This window comes from Canis lupus, chromosome 37 (genome assembly GCF_011100685.1).
Source record: "Canis lupus familiaris isolate Mischka breed German Shepherd chromosome 37, alternate assembly UU_Cfam_GSD_1.0, whole genome shotgun sequence".
Lineage (NCBI taxonomy): Eukaryota > Metazoa > Chordata > Mammalia > Carnivora > Canidae > Canis > Canis lupus.
Window position 1 is genome coordinate 28,591,303 of NC_049258.1, and position 15,979 is coordinate 28,607,281.

The window sequence follows — 15,979 nt, forward strand, 5'->3', positions numbered from 1 at the left end:
GAGGGTCTGCAGAGGCTAGAAAAGCACCAAGCAACCATAGAGGAAGCATTTACATCAGCTGAGGGGCTAGACTTATTAACTTCTGTTTTTAAAGATTGATAGCCTTTAAAGTTTTATTCCAACCATGAGACTCTGAGCTTCTAAGAAAAGCAGGGTTTATTAAAAATACAGATTGCCTGGTCCCATCTGGATATACTGAATTAGGATATTTAAAGGAAAGACCCAGGAAGTGGTACATTTTGAAGGCAAAGTGCAGGTAATTCTTATCAGGAGAGACTGAGAACTACTGTTTTAATTCAGTGCTTCTCAAACCTGAACGTGCTTACAGTCAAGGGGGGAATCTGTTAAACCACAGACTGATTCAATAGGTCTTGAGTAGAGGCTGAGATTTTGCATTCCTAACAAGCTCTCAGAGGACAGAGAGGATTGCTGGTCCACAGAGTGATCACACCCTGAATAGCAACAGGGTTAAGTCACTTTCCTAATTCTGTCTGAGAATAAGAATCAGGTGCCTGCTAGGAGTAAAGGACTCCCATCAAGCAGATTTGGAAAATGCACCTTAAGGGATCATCGTTGGCCCTAAAATATAAGGGTCTGATTGTCACACACAGAGAAGCAACGGAGTCACTTTCCAAATTTTAACCACCTAAACCAAATGCCTAATTATCACCCTTTCACCCATACCCATCAATCACCCAAAACCTCACTGGTTCAGAGTCTAGCCCATCGGCCAGACACTCATCCTTTTGCAGCTCACCAGATGATAGGTCATCAAAACCAAAAATAATTATTTTTGATAAGTGCTCTTGTTTCACCTCTTTTTCACTTTATATATTCATTGTATTCATTACATGAGTAGTTGGAAGGGGACTTAAAAATATCCATTATAAATCAGGAGGCTGAGGGGCGCCTTAGTCGGTTAAGCATGTGACTCTTGATTTTGGCTCAGGTCATGATCTCAGAGTTATGAGACTGAGCCCCGTGTAGGGCTTCACACTGGGGCACGGAGTCTCCTTAAGATTCTCTCCTCCTCTCTCCCCTTTGATCCCCTCACTGGCTCAAGCAGGCGCACATTTGTTCTCTCTCAAAATAAATAAGTAAATAAATAATTAGGAGATTCAAACTACAGAGGCCAATGAACTTGTCCATGATCAGAGAGCCATCGTAAGATCTTCAGTTTTCCAGTTAGAAACCTCTACTCCTGAGCTTCCTTAGAGTTCTTAAGCAAATAGCATATAAAGTTTTGTCACCTCTACTTTCCTCCCACCTTTAACAAATCAAATTACTCATGTATTTCAACTGGATTACTGAAAAAATTCACATGAATCCCCTTAACTTTTTTCCCCCCTTAACTTTTTTATAGAAGGCCATAAAATCATTAACTACTCCAGCTTTAAATAGTTCTCCAGATGTAAAGCTAGGACTCAAAATGCAAATTTTTTTAAATTTAATTTAATTTAATTTTTTTTATGATAGTCACACAGAGAGAGAGAGAGAGTGAGGCAGAGAGACACAGGCAGAGGGAGAAGCAGGCTCCATGCACCGGAGCCTGACATGGGATTCGATCCCGGGTCTCCAGGATCGCGCCCTGGGCCAAAGGCAGGCGCTAAACCGCTGCGCCACCCAGGGATCCCCTCAAAATGCAAATTTTTAAATGGTTATAATCTGCATGAATCTTATTCTAACTCACCCTCTATGCAAACTTAAAGCTGTACACCTGCCCAACAAATTTTTTTCCAAAGACTTAAACAGAGTTGCTGATAATGCCAAGCAAAAGAAATCTGAGCAAAGTATTTAATAGACATATTCTCTTACCTTTCTTTGAAGACTTGAAGTCCTCGAACCAATCCTTCCAAACATAGGAGATCATATCTATTGGCAGGGACGTCAATTTTGTAAAGAACAACATCAGAGGCTCCTTCTGCCTTTTCATTACCTTGTTCCTTACTTATGATTTCTTTCTCAGAAGTCTAAAACAAGCCCAAAAAATAAAGCACAATAGATCTAAATTCTTTTGAAAAATTAGTTGTCAGTGCTACAAAGTAGTAACTACAGGGGCACCAAGATAGCTCAGCTGAGCATCTAGTTCCTGGTTTCCGCTCAGGTCATGATCTAATGGGTCCTAAGATCAAGCCCAGCATCAGGTTCCCTGCTCAGCAGGGAGTCTGCTTGAAGGCTCTTTCTCTCTCTACCCCTCTCCCACTCATGTGCATGCATGCACTTTCTCTCAAGTAAAAATACTCAATTTTTTTGCTGAGTTCGGATATCTAGCATCCTCAGTCATTCCAGAACAGCGCTAACTCATCTCAAGAAAGGGTCAGCAAACTATGGCCCACCAGTCAAAATCATGCCTACCACCTATTTTTGTAAGTAAAGTTTTAATGGGATATCACCAGGCCCATTTGTTTACATGTTAGCTGTTGTGACTTACATACTAACAGCTGAATTGTGATAGAGACTACACCACCTACCAGGCTTACAATACCTTTACAAAGAGTTTGCCCATCCCAGATTTAAAAGAAAATACCACTACCAAGTACATAGAGCAGCAACAACAAAAGGTGTCAAAGAGGCAAAATAAAGATGATTCACCAAATAGAAGAAATAGGACTTCTTATAATGACTCTAAAAGCTAAATCCAGTAGGCACCCCAAGCCTAGAAGCAACAGAATGAGTAATATTAAAAAAAAAAAAAAAAAAAAAAAAAAAAACACAAAAAAACATCTGAAGAGATCAGAACTGTGGTGTAAATCAGAAGAGAGGGATCCCTGGGTGGCGCAGCGGTTTGGCGCCTGCCTTTGGCCCAGGGCGCGATCCTGGAGACCCGGGATCGAGTCCCGCATCAGGCTCCCAGTGCATGGAGCCTGCTTCTCCCTCTGCCTGTGTCTCTGCCTCCTCTCTCTCTCTGTGACTATCATAAATAAATAAAAAAAATTAAAAAAAAAAATCAGAAGAGATTATGGCACAATGGGAAGCGATCTAATAATAGTAAAGGTATAGAGAAGAGTAAAGGTAACCAAAAAGAGAAGAAACACTAGAATAATTTTAATCCAGTAGCCAAAAGCTTAAGAATATCTGTCACCATATTATAGCAAAGAATAACAGATCTTCTCAAAGATAACCATTGGCAAGAGAGATAAGAATCACTACAACATACACCTGAGATAAGATACTATATGTCGCTTATACTTCAACTTAAAAAAACAGCAATTTGGGACGCCTAGGTTGCTCAGTGGTTTAGCACCTGACTTTGACCCAGGGCGTGATCCCGGAGTCCCGGGATTGAGTCCCTCATCAGGCTCCCTGCATGGAGCCTGCTTCTCCCTCTGCCTGTGTCGCTGCCTCTCTGTCTCTCATGAATAAATAAATAAAATCTTAACAAAAAAAAAAAAAAAAAAAAAAAACAGCAATTTTATTGACCTCTTTGAGCTTTATTTAAATTCTAATTCTTCTTCCTCCTTCTGCCTCCCTTCATGTTATGCTCTCATCATTGCCATCACAGGGAATGTGATGTTTCAGGAGGGACTCATAGGAAGAGGAGAAAATGTGGTAAGCAGAGAAATTAAGACATCTGAATTTAAAAAGAAAAAAAGACTAGTCCCCTTGCAGAAAGGACACACCAGCTTACATCTTTCATTTCAGTACCTCAATTCATACAAAGACTGTGTCTGAAAGCCGGGTTTGTGAGGGCTAACAAAAACCTTACAGAAATCAAAGACCACAGAAATTTCAGAGCTGGAAGGGATCTATAGAGATCATATAATTCATAGCCCCCATTTCATAGATGAAAAGGAGGCCCAGAGAAGCAATGTAGTTTACACAGCTCGTAAATATAGGAGCTTGAATACTCAGATTTTCTGATATCCTGTCCAATGTTTAGATATCCTACAGCCTGAAACTAAGTCTTATTAATAAGTAACTTAGAGAAATCTTAGCCAATTTCAAGCCTAAAGATGCTCATTAACAAAAACAAACCCTGTAACATCAGTAAAAAAGCAGAAAAAACCGAGGCAAGTCAATGTATGTTTTTGTCAGCCTAAATCTCATAGTATTTTAACACTGAATAAATTAAAAAAAAAAAGGCTTAAGAAAAAATAACGTTACAAGAAAAACATAAAAGTATTTTAGTTATAAATACAATGTCTTATGTAACTATTAATAATGTATTTTGCAAATAAACTTTTTATAAGTATTTTAATTATACAACTAAAAGACTAGGAATATGCTTTATAAGGATTTTTATAAGCAACTCTTAAAAAAACAGATCATTTTACAAGGTCAGGGTCTACAGTAATGATTAGGAATGAATTAATACTGGCTAAACAGGAACAGAGGAAGGTGCAATAGGGGCACAGAGGAAATGAAGGAGGGGGACCTACCAGCCAAGAAAGCATGAACTCTCACTCTGGCTAAAGTAATGGTTCCATTGCTCCCCAGGCCCCGTTTGCTAATTAATTTGTAAAAAGGCACCTCACTGCCAGGGAGCACACTGCCATTCTGGGTTACTCAAGATGGTCTATCCATCTGCACAGCATTAGCTCAATAACTCAAGGTGACTGTACACAATTTAATGCATGAACCCTTTCTAAGACTTTAAAGAAAGCACCAGATACTCTAAGAACTGGAGCTTAGCTCCTGAACACCAAGAACACAGAAATCACCAGAGCCCACAAATGTTCCATCTTGCTCTAACCATAACAAAATATAGTATACTTCTGAAAAACGCAGTTATACATGAAATATTTTTTAAAATATTCAATACATACAATTTCATCAAGTTCCAGACCAAATTCAAAACATAGTTCATCAAATTCTTCGTCGGCTGGAAAAAAAAAAAAAAAAGAGAGATTGCTAATTTTAATCTGCTCAGTTTAAATGAAAGTGGTAGGGATGCCTGGATGGCTCAGCGGTTGAGTGTCTGCCTTTGGCTCAGGGCATGATCCCAGAGTCCCAGGATCGAGTCCCACACTGTGCTTCCTACATGGAGCCTGCTTCTCCTCTCCCTCTGCCTATGTCTCTGCCTCTATGTCTCTCATGAATAAATAAAATCTTTAAAAAAATAAATGATAGTATATAAACTGCATTTTCTTAATAACTGCTCTATATCAAACATATTAATTACCAGGCATCAGCACCATTTTAAAACCAAAAAAAAAAAAAAAAAAAGCAACCAAAAAACAAACACCCCTGAAAAGAACTCTTTAAGGGCTAATTCATTTAACAGCAACTACAGAATTAGGTTACCTACTCTGGGAAGTTCACATTTTCTTAGAAAAAGAACCTGTTAAGTAGGTATCAAGTATAAAGTAGGCTCCAAAACACAGGTCCTACACAATGGGATAAGGTCACGTAAATCCTATCATTTAAAATTCTGAGGCCTGGGGATTCCTGGGTGGCTCAGCAGTTTAGTGCCTGCCTTTGGCCCAAGGCGTGATCCTGGAGTCCCGGGATGAGTCCCACGTCGAGCTCCCTGCATGGAGCCTGCTTCTCCCTCTGCCTGTGTCTCTGCCTCTATCTCTTATGAATAAAATCTTTAAAAATAAATAAAATTCTGAGGTCTGATTGGCAGGCTTTGGAGATAGGCCAGTCGGAGTCTGAACTCCAACTCACTCACTAGCTCTAAGAGCTTGGCACTTTATGTAAAATTCCTGACTCCTAGGCCTCATCCATAAGATAGCATTTTACAGCCGTTTATTTTTAGCATGGAACTCTGGGAAAGATTTCAATGACATTACGCAGGTAATGGATTGGCATAGCACCCTGAAACTAGTAGGTCTGCAATAATTAACAATTTTCTTCCTTGAAGTTATATCCTACTTTGCTACCTCAAACAGCATTTAGGGGGATTTTGTCGTTATCAAAAACTGAACACAAACCATCATCACCAGTATATCCTAGTGAGTAGCTGGTCTTAAGATTCTGACCTTCACAATGAACTTCAACTTAACACTTAAGAGTTATCTACTATATGCCAGGCATTGGACTAGGTGCCAAGGCTATGGAAAAAAAAAATTCCTACTCTAATAAAGAGGTCAGATGTGTAAATACAGTTAAGTGCAAGGTACAGAGATGGCACAAAGGAAGTAATCAGCTTCAGTCAGAATCAGCTAAGGCTTCGCACAAAGGCTTGTGGGGGAGTGGGACAACAGCATGGCAAATTTGGAAAGTTCGATATGGATGAAGCGTAAGGATAAGGTCGGGAAGAGATACGATGTTCCAGCAGAAAGAACGCACATGCCAAGGGACTTGCTCTGTCCCACCTGCAGGCAGCGGGGGTTACGCCGAAGGATTTTCCACAGGGCAAAAGCACAGTTAGATCTGCATCCTAAACAACAGTAGCAGAGCGGTGGATAGATTGGAGCAGGGAGGCTTCTGCAATGGTACATGTGGTACGGCAGTGAGGACTCTGCTGAGGGAGCAGCAGTGGGTCAGAAGAAGGAAGAATGTGAGGAATGTCAAAGGCAAAATCTGTAAGGCTCAGGCGCTGTATGGGAGGTGGGAAGGCTGAGAGCAGGAAGTCTGGGACTCCAGGCCCGTGATCCCCACTCCTGGTACTCACACCCTCATGTGAACGGAGGTCAGAAGCAGACACACGAGTGATCCTGGAAGCATATTCCTCAGCCAGCCAAGCCTGGAAAGGACTGCAGACCCAGCTGACAGCCTGCCTGCAATCTAGTCAGGGCCCAGAGCCACAAGCACCCAGCTCAGCCACTCCTTGATTCCTCTCTCAAAACCTATGAGATAATAATCACTTGTCTTACACTCCTATGCACTGGAGTATTTTCTCGTGCAGCAATAGAGAATAGAAGTTCGTCTCTGGAAATGGAGTGCTGCCAGACAAAATACGGAGGAAATACAGGGATGGCTTTAGAATCAGGGAGTGGGCTTTGAGGAAAGTGTAAATCAAAACCTCAAAGGTCTTGAAAGAGCTGTTACAAGAAGCCTCACAGTCTTTAATAAGGATGCAGGTGAGGATATGGAGGAAAGGGAGGTAGTGTACCAGAAACTGGCAAAGAAGAACCCTTTGCAGGTAAAAGCAGAAGTTTAGCAAGCGATGCTATTGACCAGTTAGGTTTTCTACTGTCTGTGTATTCAACTGGGTGATGTAGCTAAGATTCCCAACAGTGCTGTCACCTTTTTTCTTTTTCTGTTTATAATGTGAGAGAAGTGACAAACTAAAGACCAAAAAAAAGGAGCCAAGACTAGATGGTTTTAAAAATTCTCAGCCTCCTAAGATGTAAAAATGTGCTAAAATTCAGAAATGACTTCTAAGCAAAGAGTAAATCCACGGCATTGCCAGGAAAGAACGTTCCAAAGATGAAATCAAGGATATAATTGCAAAATCTTAAGATTTTGGAAAATCTTCGATAAGATGAAAAGTACTATTCACTCAGATAAAAGGCACTATAAGGATGTGCCTCACAAATTCAGTCACACAACTGAGTTTATTTTTCAAAGATTTTATTTACTTGAGAGAACACAAGTGAGGGGGGGGGGAAGCAGAGAGAGAGGGAGAAGCAGAGCCCCACTGGGCAAGGAGCCTGACGTGTTGCTCGATCCCAGGACTCTGGGGTCATGACCTGAGCCCAAGGCAGATTTTTAACTGAGCCACCCAGGTGCCCCATGCACAGCTGAATTTAATCAAGGTCACTGTATCAGCAAAAGCCCAAGGTACAAAACCCCTTATTTCAGAGATTTGTGAGTGGTGTGGCTATTTGCTAATGAAATGGAAACTAGCAAAATCCAATAAGGAAATACATAGGCAGGAACATTGTAAGCCTGAACTGAAAGGGACAGAACAAAATGAAGTCTTCAAACCACCAAAATTCCATTAACAAGTAACAGACTGAAAAAACTAATTCGATGTAAAGCACCTGCCTTCTTTCACCAAAATAATTAAGTCACTCAGCACAACCAAGAACCTAGAATCCGACTAAAAGCCACGGACGATGATCCCAGGCCTTGAGTCCTACTATTCAAGAAGGTCCAACAAGTGCCAGCTCAATTTCAGAACTGCCATGGACCGAGGGCTCCTCTGTGTTTCCCATTTTCCCTTTTGAAAAGGACTATGTATAGTTCTTACCCTATGCCTGTCTCACCACTGGATGGGAGGACGGGGGGGCGGGGGGGGGGGGGGGGGGTTATCACGTGTCTCTTTAGTCTCTGAAATCAAGAGTAACTATTCAAGCAGCTGTACTTAAGGAACTACACCTGAAGAGCCTCAACCACACCTGGGCCCAATTCAGGGGAGATTCTGGATTTTGAGCTGTTGCTGTAATGGATGACACTTCTGGAATCCTTGGGAACGAGTGAGCAGATTTTCATGTGGGAGGAACAGAAGTCACTGGGGGCCAAGGGCAGGCTGGTAGCCAGCCTGTAAAACTACCTGCCTCCAAAATAAAAATAAAAATAAAAATAAATAAATAAAATAAAACTACCTGCCTCCTGGTATTCACTCCCCTGTGCAGGCCCTCTCCACACTGTGCTGAATCAGTCTGTGTGACCCAAAGAACATTGGAAGGGATGGCATGTCACTTCTGAGACATCACTCTGAACACTCAATTCCCTGCTCTCTTGAGACCTCTCACTCTGGGACAAATAAGCCACCATACTGTAAGCATCCTAGGGAGACATCAAGGTGGGAGGCACTGAAGTCTCTGATCAAGAATGTGCAAGGAGCACAGGCCTGCCCACAAGTGCTTGAGTGAACGTGGAATTACATTCTCCAACCCCATTTAGGCCTCAAGAGGGCCAGACTTGGCACAGGTGGCTCTGGCAGTACTGTCAGCAATCACATCCAGGCAGAGCAGGACTGGAATTGAACAGCGATCACAAATCAGTTAACAAGAAAAAAGTGGCAAGAGGAAAACACCTGAGCAGAAAGGTGATTTAAAAGGTAGACTAAAGAGATAAAACTGCCCCCAAAAAGCAAAATGACCAGAACAAAAGCACCTCAGAAATATCCCATATAAGTAGAGATGAAGGGGAAGCCAGTGACTGGTAGTAACAATGGAATTTAGGACAAAAAGCAAACCTTGGAGGGACTGAAGAAAAGGGGGGTACAAAAGAGTGAATGAGGTATTATCTGAAAATAAAGACAAAAAAAAAAAAACAGGGTAAGAAGACAGACCCATACTACTTGGAAACTAGATACTTGGCTAAACATGCTTTTCAACTTTAACCTTAACCCAATTAAATCAAAGGTTTCAAGAGAGAACACATGACATTAACTAATGATTATTTCTGATCTGTCTTAAGTAAATCTCAGTATCAATCTTTCTGCCTGAAATTTTAAAGTCAGTAGCTGATGGATACTTGGAGGGGGGAGGAGGAAAAAAAAAAAAAAAATCAAGCTTGCCTGATGGTTCTCAATAAGACAAAAAAAAAAAAAAAAAAAGGAGGGGGCAGCTGGAGAATATACCTAAAAACATCACCATTTTTTTAAAAGATTTATTTATTTATTCATGAGAGACACACACAGAGAGAGGCAGAGGGAGAGGGAGAAGCAGGCTCCCTACGGGGAGCCCCATGTGGGACTCGATCCTGGGCCAAAGGCAGACGCTCAACCGCTGAGCCAGGGATCCCCAAGTCTTACCATTTGAAAAAAAAAAAAAACAAAAAAAAAAAAAGAAGAAAAAAAAAACCTACGGTATTTACTCTCCCAGAAATAGATACTTGGGTGGTAGCTGATCACGGAGGTCTTGAACAAGTATTTGCCACAACTGTCTTGTGCGACTCAGGCATACACCATTATGGAGAGGAGAATGCGATTTACAGGAATGGGTTAAGAAATATAAATATGCACAATGATTAAGCATATCATACGATAAGAAGTGTAGGAAATTAGAGCTAAATTCAGAGGTCTAGAGTATTCAGGGACTCACAGCAGAATACCTGCAAGGAATAATGAATGCTTCAGGAATACGTAGCACCTAAATGTACACCTTCAGAAACGTTATAAAAGCTATTTAGGGAAAAAAATAAATAATTAAAAAAAAAAAAAAAAAGCTATTTGGGGCGCCCGGGTGCCCAGGGGTGGAGCGTCTGCCTGCGGCCCAGGGCCTGATCCTGGGGACACGGGATCGAGTCCCGCATCGGGCTCCCCGCAGGGAGCCTGCTTCTCCCTCTGCCTGTGTCTCTGCCTCTCTCTGGGTCATACATAAATACTATTTTCAGGTCACACGCTGAGAACCCGCCTGGGACTCCGCTACCATGCTAAACCCTAGAAGCCATCAATGCCTGTCGGGCACCAGCTGCCACGGCCCTTGCATAGGCCGAGGAAGGACCATGCGAAGCAGACCCGGTCTCCACGGCTGCAGCCGCAGGGTCCCCGGTAGCCGCGCTTCCCATGTGCTCCCTTTCTGAATTGGGGTGGTTTCCAGAACCGAAGGGGAGACCCCGCCCAGCAAAGCGTGCCGGTCGCTGGGCTCCGCCAGGTGCCCCGGCCGTGGTCCTGATAACAGCCCAGAACCGTTTTACCAACGTGGTTAGTCCCCGCCGGCCGCCTCCTGGGTCACGCGCCGCGGGGTCCCCGAGCGCCCAGAGCAGGGCCGGGCACACGGCCGGGAGGGAGCGACAGGGCAGCGGCGTCGCGGGCGGCTGCACCCTCCGCCCCCGCCTCGTGGGCCGAGTTCCCGGGGCTCCTGCCTCCTGCGCGGGTCCCGCATCAGGGGCCCCGCAGGGAGCCTGCCTCTCCCTCCGGGTCCCAGGAGGAAGGAAGATCCCTAACGAGACGGACGGAGCCTCTGCAGAGCCTCCTCGCCGCACCGGGAACGCGCCCGGGGCTGCTCCTCCCCGCCCCCGCCCCCGCCCGGGGCACGGGCACAGGCACAGCACGCAGGTGCCCCGGGACGCGCCGCCGCACACACCGCGGCGAGGCGCCCCGGCCTCCGCGGGACACACAGAGCCAGGACCCGGCCCGGCACTCACTGTAGTTCCGGCCCAGGGCTTGGAAGAGCAGATCCCGCTTCACGCTGACAGTCGGCATGGCGAGTCAGGCCCCACTGCGCCTGCGCCCTGAACCCGCCGGGGCTCCTTCCCGGGGCGCCTAGGACCCCGGCGCCCTCCCGCCGGGCTGTCTTCGATATTGCCGGTCTTCTTCCAGTTGCTTCTGCCTCGTTTTTCACCTGGAGGCAAGCAGATTGTCACAATGAAACGCTAAAGATCCATCTGTGTTGTATGAATGACGTGCAGGCTCAGAAAGGAGACGAAATCGGATAGAATGTGCTACGACTCGACAGGCAGGAGAAGGGCCAGACTGCAAAGGCCCTCACGCGGCTAACCCGCTAAGGGCGGAGGACGCCACGCTAGTGGGCGGGGCACAAGGGACGGCACGTCGGGGGCGGGGCCTGGGGGCGGAGCGTCCTCTCCGGGAGGCGGGCGGGTGGGCGTGGCCTGGGGCATCCCTGGGGAGAGCCTGCGCGCACCTGAGCTCCGGGAGCCGCAGGGTCCGGCGCTCTGCAGCGTGGGCCTCATCCTCCGCGCTTACATGCAGCCTCCCTGTGTCCTTGTAAGTCTTACACCTGGGTTTCAGCTTAGCGGCAGCCTTTTACAGGAGGCTTCCTTAGACGCCTTTTTAGAAGGGGAAAAACTGATTTTAGACAGTGCTGTCTGCTGGCAGGTGCCGTGCTCCGCCCTCTGGCCGCATTAGCAGATTTCCTCGGACCGCCCTGAACGTAAGAGGCTCGGTGCCCCTCCCCCCGCCCAGGCCCCTGCAAATGTTACCTCGCTTGGAAACAGTCTTTGCAGATTAAAGATCTGCGCATGGATTATCCTGGATTAACAGAACGGGCCCTCCGTGCAGCCACGTGCATCCTCTGAAGACGGAGGCAGATGGACATTTGATAGAAACAGAAGAGGAACAGTGTACCCCAGAGGGCAGAGAGGATGATGATGATGTCGCTACAAGTCGAGGAATGCCAGCAGCCCCGCGACACGGAAGAGGCAATAAAGGATTCTCCGCTGACCTCTGGAGCGGACCGGTGGGATTTTGGACTTCCGACCTCCCCAACCGCGACAGAATAAACTTGTTTTAACCCGCCACGTTTGTGATTATTTGTTACAGGAAATACGCCAATGCAGGTGATCGTTATTCCCATTTTCCCGCTGGTGAGACTGAGGCACAAGCACTGCGGTACCCAACCCTCGAGGCAGAGCTGAGGCAGTTTCATGGGGGAGACCTGCCCCTCTTTCCACCCTACAGGGAGGGAGGCCTCCGAAGCTATTCAGGTGAGGGCAGGAGGTGGGTGGCACTTAGGCTCTCCGACTACCATTCAGGCAGGCTTTCACTAGATTAGCTTCCCCCCATGACTGCAGGCAATCCCTTCCCAGTGCCCAACATGACAGATCGGCAGGGGCCCAGTCAGTGGCAAACATCCCCGCTGCCCAATAAAATCTGCCAAACGGGTACTCAGCTCTCGGTGAATACAGGCCCTCCTTCATTATTGCTCGCTGACCTGCTCTCTGCTGGGCAGGCCAAAGTGTTCTGTTACTGCTGAACCTCATTTGCCTTATTTATAAAGCAGGGATAACCTACACCTTAGAGGATTATCCTAAGGATTACAAATGCTCATAGGTCATTAACACAGTTCTTACCACGGAGGACCTCGAAATCCGGCAGCTGTCCGTCATCTACCCTCCTGGTCGGTTTCCTGCTTGCCTCAAACCACCAGGGCCTTCTCTTCTCCTCTCCCCATAACGCCCAGCACAGGCATCCTGCTTTTCATCTTTAACCTGCTCCAGGACTGAACATTTAGAGGATTCTAATGGAAAAGAGGAAACTGGACCACAAGTCCTCCTCACAAGTGCTCAGCTGACTGATAGGAAAAATATTTGGAAAACACTGAGCTAGTATATCACAAAATGCGTTGTAGGGCCAGCTGGGGAGCAGGAAGGAGATGGTGGCGTTTCCTAGAAATGAAAGATAGGCTGGCCAATCCGCATGAATAAAGTTCTCCTTGCATTAGAAATTAGGGAAAGGCAAGTTAAAATCATAATAAAATACATTTCCATACCTACCAGATCAGTAAAACCATGGAAGTCTGACCAAACCAAATGTTGGCAGGAATCGAGAGTATAAATTGATGCAATCACTTTGGAAAATATGTGGAAAAGATGCCTTACTTAGAAAGGCAGAACATGTGCGTATTTGACTACCGTTACACTCCCAGGAATATTCCCCAGAGAAACTCTTACCCATGTGCCCTAGGAGAGCGAATAAAAATGTTCAAGGTCACACTTCTTTATTTAAAAAAACAAAAACAGGGATCCCTGGGTGGCGCAGCGGTTTGGCGCCTGCCTTTGGCCCAGGGCGCGATCCTGGAGACGGGGGATCGAATCCCACGTCGGGCTCCCGGTGCATGGAGCCTGCTTCTCCCTCTGCCTGTGTCTCTGCCTCTCTCTCTCTCTTTCTCACTGCGTGCCTATCATAAATTTAAAAAAATAATAAAATAAAAAATAAAAAAATTTTAAAAAAATTTAAAAAGATTAAAAAAACAAAAACTGGAAACAACCCAACATCCATCAATGCTAGTACGCAAAATTAGGATAAATCCACACAACGAAACACCATGCAGCTGTGCAGATGAACTACAGCTGTATGTATAAACTTGGATAAGTCATAGAAATAGAATTTTGAGAAAAGTGAATCACAGAAGCATGTAGACAGTATGGTGTCATGGATATAAAAATGAAAAACAGGCTAGCCTAGGGAGTATATTGTTAAGGCATGCATAAATAGATGGTAAAACTAAAAAAAAAAAAAAAATGGATGGAAATAAGAGTAGTTTGGAGTGGAATAGAACAGATGTAGCCTGGGCGTATTTCAAAAGCATTTCAAAAATATGGGTAATGTTCTAGGGGTGCCTGGGTGGTTCAGTAGGTTAGGTGTCTACCTTTGGCTCAGGTCATGATCCCAAGGGGCCTGGGATGGAGCCCCAGCTCTGCGAGGAAGGCTGCCTCTCCCTCTGCACTTGCCCCTCCTTGCTCAGGCTGGCTCTCTCCCGCACTCACATTCTAATTAGTAAAATCTTAAAAAAGAAAAAATTACTGGAAAGGTTCTATTTTACCTAGCAGACCTTCATGGGCATATTTTAAGGAAGTTTTGTATGTTTTATTGGAGTTCAATTTGCCAACATATATCACCTAGTGCTCATCCCGTCAAGTGTCCCGCCCCCCAGTGCCCATCACCCAGTCACCCCAACACCCCACCCACCTCCCTTCCACCACCCCTTGTTCATTTCCCAGAGTTAGGTGTCTCTCTGTCTCTTCTGTCTCCCTCTCTGATATTTCCTACTCATTTTCTCGCCTTTCCCCTTTATTACCTGTCACTATTTTTTACATTTCCCAAATGAATGAGACCATATAATGTTTGTCCTTCTCCGATTGACTTACTTCACTCAGCAGCATACCCTCCAGTTCCATCCACGTGGAAGCAAATGGGGAGTATGGTGAAAATTAACAAGACAGGAAAGAAATTAAAAATGAAAGCAAGAGACAAGAATGTGGCACTTTTTTGGGGATGAAGGGGGACAAATGCATGGGGCCTTTAACAATAGGAATAGTTGACATTTGATTTTATTTTTTTCAGAAAGACCTTTTTTAAAAAAACGTTTTAGTCTCCTAATTCTCTTGCTTTATAGATTCTGGGCTTTAGGTTACATTTTATACAGTCTTTCACCGCCTCAAGGATGTTTCATAAAAATCATGTGTGCTTCTTAAAGGGCTTGGATTTTTTTTTTCAAGGCTTTGTTCAATTTATTTACGTTTCAGAGCAAGTGAGTAAACCAGCCTTGTTTTCAAACAGCAGTGTAGTTAACCCAACACAATTTGCTAAGATTCTGTTTCCCCACAGATGTGAAATAACTTCTTTAACCCATATTACGTTTCTTTTTTTAAAGATTTTAATTCAATTAGCCAACATATAGTACATCATTAGTTTCAGATGTAGGTCAGCTGCTTGTCAGTTGTGTATAACACCCAGTGCTCATCAGCATATATTACATTTCTTTACACATTTAGGTGTTCTGCTGAATTTTCTCATTACCAGTACCTAAGTTCTAGTTATTACAGCTTTATAATGCATTTTAATATTTGTAAGGGTTAATGTATCATAAGTGTTAGAAGGTGAAGGAGGGTCAGTATTCCCCAGGCCAAGAAGGCACTTTAACAAATAACGAAGCTATCCATATCCATCAGGTTTTATTCAGGGTACCTTTCTGGGAACCAGGGGAGTCGAGCAAGCAATCCCAGCGGCAGCAGTCCTCCTCCTTTTAAATGATTAAAAGTTTGGAATCAAATGAATTACCCAACTCCTTATCAACAGTTTTCTAAACCATATTTGATATTTTCCAGAACTGTAGATTTATTTAAATGCTTTCTTCAGGGGATCCCTGGGTGGCGCAGCGGTTTGGCACCTGCCTTTGGCCCAGGGTGCGATCCTGGAGACCCGGGATCGAGTCCCACGTCGGGCTCCCGGTGCATGGAGCCTGTGTCTCTGCCTCTCTCTCTCTCTCTCTCTCTCTCTCTCTCTGTGTGTGTGTGGTGACTATAATGAATGAATGAATGAATGAATGAATGAATGAATGAATGAATAAATAAATAAATAAATAAATAAATAAATAAATAAATAAATAAATAAAACTTTCTTCAACAACTTCTGACTTAAGGGATCCCTGGGTGGCTCAGTGGTTTGGCGCTTGCCTTTGGCCCAGGGCGCGATCCTGGAGACCCGGGATCGAGTCCCACGTCGGGCTCCCTGCATGGAGCCTGCTTCTCCCTCCTCCTGTGTCTCTGCCTCTCTCTGTGTCTATCATAAATAAATCTTTAAAAAAAAAATTTTGGCTTAATAATTTAAAGTTAAAATGTTTTATTGTTGCCTCCGCTTTTTGGCAGGAAGGTTGTAAAAAGTGCACCGGCTCTCAGTTGATTCCGTAAAAATAATTTTAGAAAGAAAACTTTTTCATCAGTGCTGTTAGAACAT

The 15,979-nt window shown here is 44.6% G+C and overlaps 1 protein-coding gene and 1 long non-coding RNA gene across 4 annotated transcripts in view; one reads left to right on the top strand and one right to left on the bottom strand.

The window, feature by feature from the left end:
* The window catches only part of FARSB (phenylalanyl-tRNA synthetase subunit beta), a 69,225-nt gene extending 58,014 nt beyond the window's left edge, over positions 1–11,211 (bottom strand). For 2 of the 3 annotated variants that reach the window (XM_038585870.1, XM_038585869.1), the window contains exons 1-3: positions 10,930–11,211; positions 4,767–4,822; positions 1,816–1,970 (exon numbers count right to left, since the gene is read on the bottom strand). In XM_038585870.1, coding sequence (XP_038441798.1) covers positions 1,816–1,970; positions 4,767–4,822; positions 10,930–10,987 — 269 coding nt within the window. In that variant the 5' untranslated portion in view covers positions 10,988–11,211. The remainder of the gene's footprint in view (positions 1–1,815; positions 1,971–4,766; positions 4,823–10,929) is intronic. The other variant, XM_038585871.1, reaches the window with a different exon arrangement.
* Positions 10,986–12,040, top strand: LOC119877917. Its single transcript, XR_005385437.1, has 2 exons — positions 10,986–11,509; positions 11,621–12,040. It is a non-coding gene; the product is annotated as an uncharacterized LOC119877917 (long non-coding RNA).
* The last annotated feature ends 3,939 nt before the right edge of the window (positions 12,041–15,979 follow it).